Genomic DNA, 10,790 nt, shown 5'->3' with positions numbered 1-10,790 from the left:
AACAGCCACTGGGTTTTCCAACTGGATGTACAACAGTTCTGGACAGTATACACAGATGACAATATTTTGTACTTCAAAAGCCCACGGTTGGTTTTCTGTTGTGTAAACATCTGCAGTCCTGAGACAAACACAGCAAAAGGTGCTAATGTGGCCGGTCAGGCACAATGAGGTGTTAAGTGCCGTGCAGCTCTGGGCAAATCACTCTTCATCCAGCCCTTAGTGACATCATAGCAGCTTGGATATCCACACAAGAACTGATTTTTAATTCATTCATTTGAAACTTTTCATCAGCATGTAATTCTTTGAATCTGGCCATACACTATGTTACATGATCTCTGCAAGTCACATTGTAATCTTAACAGCTATATTATTGCGTAATAATCATATTAAAATAAATGATGGTAGCTCCACAAAAATAAAGGAAGATTTATTTCTTCTGAAACCTGTGCATTAAAGTTTAGCAGTTACTAAACCTCTCCCCCTGACCAGCCCTGCCATTGAGTATTTTAAAAACAGCTTTACATGATTTCAGCGTGATGGACACGGGCTGTTAGTACTGCTTAAATATAATGGCTTTAGTGTATAAACGAGTCGCTGGAAAATTTGGGATTAATAAACAAACAGACTTATCACTGTGAAATGTCAACACTCTTGAGTGTTAGCATCCATTAGAAATTTTATTTACACTCACTGACCTTCTAACAATCTCTTTCGGTCATGGTCTTTCAATTCTCAGAACAAAAAACACTAGTCTGGATTAAGGTCTAACTATGTCATGATCTTATTTAAACACATACGCGTTTATAAATTTCCAAAACATGCTTAAAATAATGTGCTGCTTAGGCCTCCTTACTGTAAATACACCTGTAGTTGCTTGCAACTGTATTTATAAACTTTTTTATTGCCACTGACCCTTCAGGAGGGGTAAATGTAGTGTTTAGTTTTTCCCGCAGCCAACACCTGCATTATAACAAGTTGCTTGATTTATAAGTCATATAATATTCAATATCATTGCCGATGTACATCAGCCATTGAGGTATTACTGAGGTAACGAATACGTCATAAAATGTTGAGATACAGAAGGAACCTTTGTTTAAAAACAGTGCAATGATATCTTTGGGATGTAAAAAAGTAGAATAAAGCTTCTCTGTGTTTTAGATTATGTGTGGGCCCCGGATTCTTGTCATGCTGTTTCATGTTGTCCTCACTATAGAATTGCTCATTCCACTTGCTGCTCCATGTGCTTGCTGGTGGAGGTTTGGTCTGGGTGAAGGCAAAGGGGCTAAGAATGGGGCATAAGTGTATATCTTTGTTGGGATATAAATATTGCTTTTGTTTTTTTATGGTTCCATGCATTTTTTTGGTGGGGGGGGATCACGCATTCATCCTTTTATGTGGGTCTTCCTGTCTTTAAACTAGCTCTGGAGCTCCGTAGATAACCTGGGAAGCCGACTTGAAGTGAAAACAAGTATGCACACACATGCACCGGCATTTACATGTATGGAAGACTTTTCTTACCTTATGAATAGTCTGTAGGGTTTGCAAACTGCCCCAACACTTATGATGTAGCTAATCTTAGGTTTATAATGGAATAATATTTATTTGTCATTAGATTTCTTGCATAAGAGTCTGAAAGCTCGTGTGTCACGCGCCCTGCGCTAACACTGCTTGGCTAACTCTCGGTAGCTAACACTCCAGCACACTACCTTTGCGATGAATGTAATTTTTTTCAAAATTCCTTTTGAATAGTAAACATTATTATGTATCATTATTCTCCTGTTTTCTAACAAAAGTAGTCGGGTGGTATTTTATACCTGAAAAATAATTGGTATTGACTAGATTAGATAAACAGCTGAGAGTATGTCGGACTGAGCCGTTGGATGCGTCCGCCATTGCTGTTCGTGTCCTTCGTTTCTCTGTCAGACCAAAGTGACAGGCGAGTTTGAGGAGCTGCTCGAAGTCGAAAAGCTGAGAGCCAGACTTCTGAATAGTCAAGATGGACAAGACGCCATTCAGACGGGCAGGACAGAGATAACCAGGTAAAAGCACCACCCACCCAGTTATCATAGCCCCGTTATACTGTTTAGTAAAAACGTGAATTTTTTTATATGCATAATTCATGGTTTCCAGCTCTCACGCATCTGACGTGACATTCACCCTTTCTGACTCTACGCAAAAAATCGTACGGCAAATCTATGTTATTACATAGTGAACCTAAAATTAGCTGCATCAATAGTGTTGGGGTACTTTATAAACCCTACAGACTATGTACAAGGTAATAAAACCGTCACATAAATGTAAATACGTGTGCAGACTTGTCTCGAACTGAAAATCTCCCTTCAGCCAGCTGCCTAAGGTTAGTAACCCTGGTAAAACTCTTTGAGTTCTCCTGTCTGCAGTGTAGCTTCGCCGCACAGTCGTCTCCTTCCTTTTATTTGAAGGCAGGATGTTCTGTCCCGTATTGAGAACGTGATCCTGGGAATAGTGCTCAGTCTGTCCCGGGGGGAAGCGCCAGTCCTGGCGTTTCACAGCAGATCCCACTGGCTTAATGTCAGGTAGGCCTCTGTCACGCTTTGAATGAACATTCTGCCACCGTAAAGCCGAATTATTTCTTAATTAACTTATTGGTGCTGAATATTTTTTTAAGTGATAAATTAAACTAAGTTAAAAATAGCGAGCAGCACATTTAATGTTTTTACTGTTTCTTAATATCAGTCATCTCCTAACCTTTTATTTTAGGTAGCGTCACGTGGGGGCGCTGGAACCCGAAGTTCACTGAAATATGGAGCGTAGTATTTACATAACTAAACACACTTGTTTATTTTAATGATTTATGTTATACGGTTACTGTACCTTTAATTAGATCATACGGATGTGAAGTCAGTGGTGTTCGTACTACAACAGTAGTTTAGGTCTATTTCTTGGAGGACAAAAGTATAATATTACGTTGGAGGGGGTAAAGTTAAAGAAATATAAAAATGTAAATGATAAAATTCTGGCAAATGTTTTAAACTCCACTCTTTCTCTAAGGTTTCACAGTAATATTGGCCTTCACATGGGTTGTGACACGGCTGTCAGCATTGTCAGAAGTGACTGTCCTTCGTCAATCGGCAGATTTGGTGAGAAGTAACAGATAACTCAGAGTTATACCCAGTTAGTAAACATCCCAAACCTATTCTGCTGAAGGTACTTCTCAGTGGGCTTAAACCAACCCGGAAGGCCACACCAAATGGGCATGCATGCACACATATGTAAAATACAGTGGGTCTGCTTTTATCTTTTTCAGCATCAACTTTGAAGGTCATATCGACTGTTTATAAACTTGTTCAGAGCAACACGTATGCCACAAAAAGGTAACAGCCTCAGTCTGACCACATAAAACTTATTTGACTAGCCCAAGTGTAAATAATGTTGTATTAGGGTCAGTATTCAAGCTTGTTTCCACAGGGACATCTATTATAATGACACACAGCTTTTTGGATCTCAGAGGACTGTGGATTCTGTTGTCGATGACATTTCCTGCATGCTCAAGATCCCACGCAGGAGCTTACATGTGGTATGTGCTTGTTGTGGCACCCAGTCTCTGTGTACTTCTCTATGTTTATCATATTATTCAACATATAGTTGAAAGAGATACCTAACACATTCCTATATTGGAAAAAAGCATTGAGTGTTTGTATGCTTGTACATATTTGGACAATTCAACCTCTACCTTTCCTTGAGTTGCTTTCCTCTTGAATTCACTGCCAGCTTGCCACATCAAAGGGTCTGATATCAGGTGACTTGTGCTATCAGGAAGAAGATGGCACCAAAGTGAACTGCAAATCCAGCCTCACAGTGCGTAAAGAAGAAATTCAGTTTCTCCCTGCATTTATTTCAGTGTGTAGTTATAATAATTGTTGCAAGGTTTATGACAATTGTCAAGCACTGCTCTGGTGTTTAATTTGTGCAGTGGTATCTTGAAACCACGCTTTTCCCCCTCACTATGCACGGCATCTGAATGACTGAAAATTAGTCATGAAACCATATGGGTTTTAATTGTTGAAAACATATAAACATTCAGTTAAGCATTATGGCAAAAAATGGAATTAAATCGGAATAGTCGCATCTGTTTATATGTAGTACGTTATTTTGTGTAGGCAGTCTCAGTTTCATCCAATGTTTATGGAATAAAGAGTATCCTTTTCCAGTTTAATGATAAAAAGGATTTTAAAATAGTGTTTGTTTTGGTATGATTAAATCTAAGATCATCTATAAAGGTTTGATTTTGAAAGTATATTTTAAAAAAACAGCTTTTGTAACAAGTCAACTTTAACAAGTTTTAGATATTGTGTCTTCTGCAAAGTTCATTCTTATTGTAGAAAAAGATGCAACCTTTCAGAGACTCATGGATGATGAATTTGGCTCAAAGACATCTCCATGCATCATGATTACAGTAAGTCTGATACTATGTGTTATTTATGTGGTCAAATGGCAGAACAATATTGGGGTAGATTTGTGTAATTATTTTCTTAAATGCTGTTTGTTTTAGAAATAGAAAATTTTAAAATATGAGTAGCGTTGCATTATGGATAAAGAGCCACAAATTTGTGCGTGTGACTCCTGTCCCGACTCTGTATCTGGGGCTGATGTGTAGCATATTCTCTCTGTGGTAGCTGGGTTTCCTCCCACTGTCCATAGTCCATAATTTTGGGTAAATTGGTGTCTCTTAGTTTGGGGTTTCTTGTACCATGTGACTGTATGTGTGCACATGATGTACCCTGCCTTCAGAACTCTTCCTGAGATCACTGCGACTCTGTGCAGTGGATATGGGTTATTAAATACAAGGAATGGAAATGGATAGTTCTTCTGCCACATGGTGTACTGAATGAGTTAAATTTGACCCCTGGTTCTTATCTCTGTAAGGGAAAGGGTGTGCCAGACATCAACAGCAGGCTGATGGTTAGGAAGTTGTGGGACACTTTGCACATTCCCATTTTAGCACTGGTGGATGCGGACCCACACGGTATTTGCCTTTTCAGTCCGTTCTCTGTGATGGATCACTTAACGAGGTCATGAAATAAGAGCAAGTAGCTGATTGACTGTGCCATTCAGCTGACAGAAGTTGAGATAATATGGCTTGGTCATTAAGTTGGGGGTGTTGACGTGATCACTGCCTTCTTTGAATTTATTGATACAGTCACTGGTTTCTACTTCTTTTATGTTACAAAATTAATGTGCTGTACTTTGTTCCTTTAAATGACAAGCTGAGAATAATTGTCTTTGTATGGTGGTGATTACAGCATGTCTCTGCTATTCATAGGCATTGAAATTATGTCTATCTACAAGTATGGATCAGTGGTAAGACACGGGTTTTTCTCTTTTGCTCAGCATATTATTAACTGTGACCTATAAACATATTTTTGGTGAAATATATTTTTTGGGAAAAAAAGTTGTGGGAAAGCATTTTTCTCCTTTTCCCTGCACAGTCAATGTCATTTGAGGCACAGAGTCTAACTGTTCCAAGTGTGATGTGGCTGGGTCTCCTACCATCCGATATTGAGAGGTTTGTTCACCAGTGTTTATGCTCTGGTTTTAATTAAATGTTAAACTATGATTGCTTCTATTCAACCTCGAAAGCAAAGTTGAGACTAATGTTACATTGCCCAGACTTTGCCTTTAAACCTTTTTTTTTTGCATGTCATATTGTCAGATTGTAAGTGATCTTCCCGTAACCACAAAATTTATAGTAGCAATAACACAAGATTATTTATATTAACGCAAGTGTAAACTACTGATGTGTAGAACTTTGTAGAAATGTTGCAGTAAGAATTTGTGCCCATTAGACTGGTATATAAACGTATGTGTCTGTGTTTCAGATGTAAAAATGTCAGATGTTGGCACACTCCATTAAGACATTATAGGCAGTGTCTCGCATTGTAGTAGAAGCACGTCTAGTGAAATGGTGCTTTTCAGGCTGAGAGTGCCAAAGGATGCCCTGGTTCCATTCTCAAAGAAGGATGAGAGCAAACTCTGCAGCCTGCTGAAGCGGCCATATGTCAGCCTCCAGCCTGCCTGGGAAAAGGAGGTAATAATCAAGAACGCTCTGCCAGGAAATGTTTCAGCTAACCTGCTTTTTGTTTCCTCCAAAATGGGATACTTAATTATATGTATTTTTGGGTCACGTAACTTAAAATTGCCAGGCTCGTAGGTGACCTGCAGAAAGCCTTTATGCTTATGGTTTCCACAAAGGCGTGAGGCCACCTGGAAGTCTTACAATGGTGTATAAATTATGTTTGACATGCTATAAAATTGCAGTGATGGTTTTTGTACACAGACATAAAGGAACGTGGGAAAGGTAATATTTATATTAAGATGGTTGTGTAATGTATTCAGGTCCCAGAAATACAAAATGTTGTATTATCTGCACTACATCATACAAACTTATTGCAGATGGAGTTGTTGCAGAAATGGAAACAGAAAGCGGAAATACAGTGTTTGACATCGATAGCTCCAAACTTTTTAACTCGTGTTTACCTGCCGAATAAACTGCGCTACGGGGGTTGGATATGAAGCCAAACTGCCACCTTGTGGCCATTTTTTTTATTGCCATCGCTGCCTAGAATTGTTATGTTTCTGATTTGTAAACGTCATACATAGTATGCCACAAATTTTTTTTTATGTATCTTAATAATATGATGTATTTATGAATTTTCAGTAAAATGACAACATACGTGTTTATGTTATATAATAAAGTATTGTTCTCGTGTTATTGTTTGGTATACTCCATTCGTATATATATTTTAGTTGGGTTTAATTACATAGGGAACAACTTAATATGTTTAGTAATAATATATATGGCTGTCTGTCCATCCATCGTCCAACTGTCTGTCCAGTGCAGGATGATGGGGTTGGTTGGATCCAGTCCCAGGCAGGATAGTGTAGGAGGCTGGGGTATACCCTGGACAGGATGCCGTTCCCTTGTAAGGGACGTACACGCAGATATAAATTTTAAAGACATACACCTTTTTATGCATCCTAATAAATAGCTTACAGATAAGACGATAGCATGTAGTCTGTTCCCTGATTTATATTCAGTAAACGTGTTAGCTTAACGAGCCATGTATAGCCTTAATTTGGATTTAATGACTGCTGTTACATATTGCTTAAACCCAATACTTATTTGCAGGTTCCGGGTTCTAAACCTGATTATGTAACAATCCTGGACAAAAGGCCCATGTAATCACTCAAAAATTAAGGTGTTCCCTAGCCTGACGTAACTTGACAGACTGGAATTTAAATCATTTTCATATCTAAACAGCCTCTTATACTTAAAACATACTTAGAAAAGATTTAAGTGTTTGTTTATTTTATGGAATCAGTAAGATACATTTAATAGTCCGGCAACATGAAATATACTATGTTTTGCCTAGAAAATTGTTTCTTTGCTGTATTTTGTCTGTAAATTCCGTATGACTTCATCACAAGTAGAGAAGTAAAATGTATTTTTAGTTAATTACATCATTTATTTAGCACCCATTGATTCAGCTTGGTGTTAACAGGCCATCTGGAGCTTTACAGCTAGCTAATGTTATGTATGTTCGGTATAGATTGCTACCAAATTTAACAAGGCAAATTTCCGTTCTTTATTTGCTGAATTTGATTTTCTGTCAAGGGAACTAATAGGTAAGCTAAATGATACTGGCAATATTCTTCATTGGGACTCAATTTAAATTTTGAGTAAGTGGAATATCATTTCAGCTCTGATGTATATTCCCTAAATTTGTGTTGTCGTGCTGTATCCCCACTCCCTGAGATCTGCATTTTAAATGGAACCAATCCCGACTTTGGATCTGAAGGAAGTCACCGTAATCCAATGAAGGTGTGCCTGTGTGTTCTAAAAACTGGGATTACTGTGTTTTACCAGTTGTATAGTTCTGTTGCGAAAACATAACCACAGACTTTAACTTGAAAGCTTAGTTTATTTTCAGGTTGCTTTGTTTTTCAGAATGTCAAAAGCACTAGAGCACTATTTCCCAGTCCAGTCCTCAGGAACCCACAGACAGTCCATGTTTTAGCAAAAACGTGGATTGTCTGAAGGGGAGCTCGGAGGGAGCAAAAGCATGGACTGGCTGTGGGTCCCCAAGGACCGGATTGGGAAACACTGAGCTAGAGTTACAGGCGTGAGAATGAGAGGAGGCTTGAGCAGGAAGGAGGTTCAGCAGAAAGCCTGGCCCTTCCTTAGCCACTTCACAGGTGTGCTTATCATGTGGACATTTAGAAATGAGAATAGGTAACGCACTCTCTACACACCCGAGTACTGGCACTAGGCCTATGCTACTGAATTTCATCGTAAAACAAAGATATTCTCCAACCCTTGCATCATGATGTTGTATCTTTTACAGAAATGTTACGTCACCAATCTATGGTGCATTAATCCAAACCATTACATATTGCAAATAGATATTGAGTCCTGACATTCTGATTGGGGACTCCTTGAGTTTAGTGTTTATATGGGTTGCATGCCCAAGGACAACTTTAATTTCAAGTGCCATAGACGGAACAGATATGGAGAAACCATATCACAAGGTGTATACACCCCCTCAACAGTAAAAAGTAAATAAAACAGAAAGCTCTCCATATTTTATTCTTATACAGGTCATTCACTTGGTTTAGCTATAATTGTTTGTGGCGAATCACTTTTTTTTTTTTTTTGGAACCAAGATAACTGAAGCAAGCGAAAGACCTGACAGCAACCGCCACCTCTCATTTAGCAACAACAGGAGTGTTTCACTGTTTCCTACAGATGCTTAGCTGGCAGGGGAGATTGCCTGCCATGATCACAAAGGTGGCTGGCCCAGGGTGAGACTCGGCCCTTACCCTGTGTCTCTGTCGACCCATGGATGTGTAGCGTATTGGCTCAGCCCCCTGCGGTTGTCATCAGAAGCTCACAATCCTCGGGCAGAATACTCACATGTCCAGTACAGTCTTTCTTATAAGTGGCAGTGAACCATACATTTATTATTTTTGTAATTGAAATTGTGTGTGTGTGTGTGGTCCTATATATGTATTGCAATTTTCCAATTCCCACAAGGGAAAACTCAATTTTACAATAATTTGTGAATGCAATCAGAAAACTAAAAATGTCAAAGTCTTGTATTTTGTTTGGTTACTTATGACTAGGGTTTGGGCTGGGTAGGGGTTAAGGTCATCATATGTGGGATCAGAGTTTTCCCCATAGATATGATTGGAGACTTCCAACAAAAATATAATTACAAATCTCTCTCTCTCTCTGCGTGTGTGTGTGTGTGTGTGTGTGTGTGTGTGTGTGTGTGTGTGTGTGTGTGTGTGTGTGTGTGTGTGTGAGTATTGATGCTGGAAACACAGAGTTGCTACAATGCCCTGTGGCTTTTCGGGAGTTTGGCTCTATGAGCTGCACAGAAATGGATGGAAAAGTTGCATGTTGCAACAAAAGAAGTAGAATGTGGTACAATGCTAGAGACAATTAAACACAACGTACTCGTTCAGACATCCAGCACAACTAAAAGTATAAAATACATTAATTAATAATAAATATTCAATAGACCTGTATACATTCACATGAAGTGCAGCTGTAGTGCGCCTCGTACATATAAATTTACTCCAGGATGACCGTTTTATTAGCGGAGTACTGTAGTACCGAAAAACGAGCTATAGTTCAAAGCAGATGTGCGCTAGAGGGAGTCCTTTCACTGTTAAACCTACACATAAATAAACATAACTAATAAGTTTTGCTGGCGGTGAAATCTATGAGAAAAAAAAAATCAGTGGCGAACTCTAAGTGGCAGGATCAAAGCGACGGCTATTCATGTGTCTTTAAGGCGGACAAGAGCAAAGGAATTAAGTACTTATCAAGTAAGTATCAATGAAGGAGGAACAAAGGACAAAGTAAAAAGAGCGAAGACAGAGGTGAGAAGTCCCTTGTGATAACATCGGGCAGACAGACTGAACGTGACAGTTTCACGTACCCTTACCGAGGTTATTGGACTATTTACCACACTGTGACTGTACCGCCAATGAGAATTGGATATTTCGCAAGTGTCCTCAATTTTCAGAGTGATATCCAGCTAGGCAGGAGCCAGCACAAAGCTAATTTGAGCAAGACACTTGTGCTACGTGTATGGCAAATTTTCGACATAGAGGCATTTTTCTTAAATCTAACGCTGTCATCCAAGCTGGCCTGAATGTCAAGGCATCAAAAGAACGGGACACTGAGCATAGATGAACTGCTAATAGTGTTTGCGGTGTTATATCTAGATTAATTCTAGTTTTTGTCTCCTAGCTGCCTGCTTCTACTTTTAATATCGATAACGTGTATAAATAGTAGGTTACTGTGTCGTCAAAGTATGTCCTCATTTAGGCAGTTTAACAATTTCGTCAACCTAATGCAATATTGAGGCGTTTCTTTAAAATCGTTAATATAGGGGAATTTCATACGGGTTCTAACGGGAAGTTTAGCATTTTAAATATGGTCAAATTGCACTTTGGTTATTTTAATCTATTTATTATTTATTTATTATATTATGTATTATGCACGGCTTAATATTAATATTCGGAGTACTATAGTGCCTTACTTATTGTTGAAGACAAAAGCAGGTGTAAAGCGAACAACTTGGGTGTTGGACAAGGGTGGGTGGGTTGGGTTGCGTCATAATAAAAACGACAAGGGGCGGGGACTTCGCCAGGTGAGCAGCCAATCAGCAGCGGCCTCGGACAAAAAAATCAAAGAGGTGTGTATAAGCGCGTACAGTATAAAATCCTTTCCGGGCGGT

General features: G+C 38.9%; 1 protein-coding gene across 2 annotated transcripts; it reads left to right on the top strand.

The window, feature by feature from the left end:
* Positions 1-1,664: 1,664 nt before the first annotated feature.
* Positions 1,665-6,655, top strand: spo11 (SPO11 initiator of meiotic double stranded breaks). Of its 2 annotated transcripts, XM_049018527.1 has the most exons (14): positions 1,665-1,719; positions 1,924-2,039; positions 2,442-2,555; positions 3,031-3,119; positions 3,287-3,353; positions 3,448-3,556; positions 3,751-3,837; positions 4,140-4,176; positions 4,326-4,435; positions 4,906-5,005; positions 5,303-5,340; positions 5,469-5,545; positions 5,956-6,067; positions 6,433-6,655. In XM_049018527.1, exons 1-14 carry the CDS (start codon positions 1,714-1,716, stop codon positions 6,550-6,552), a joined length of 1,182 nt encoding a protein of 393 aa, XP_048874484.1. In that variant the 5' UTR covers positions 1,665-1,713; the 3' UTR covers positions 6,553-6,655. The 2 variants fall into 2 exon arrangements, with proteins under 2 accessions (XP_048874484.1, XP_048874483.1); XM_049018526.1 differs by having other exon boundaries at positions 5,956-6,540.
* The last annotated feature ends 4,135 nt before the right edge of the window (positions 6,656-10,790 follow it).

This window comes from Brienomyrus brachyistius, chromosome 6 (genome assembly GCF_023856365.1).
Source record: "Brienomyrus brachyistius isolate T26 chromosome 6, BBRACH_0.4, whole genome shotgun sequence".
NCBI classification, from domain to species: Eukaryota; Metazoa; Chordata; class Actinopteri; order Osteoglossiformes; family Mormyridae; genus Brienomyrus; species Brienomyrus brachyistius.
This window is presented reverse-complemented; position numbering and strand designations above follow the sequence as displayed.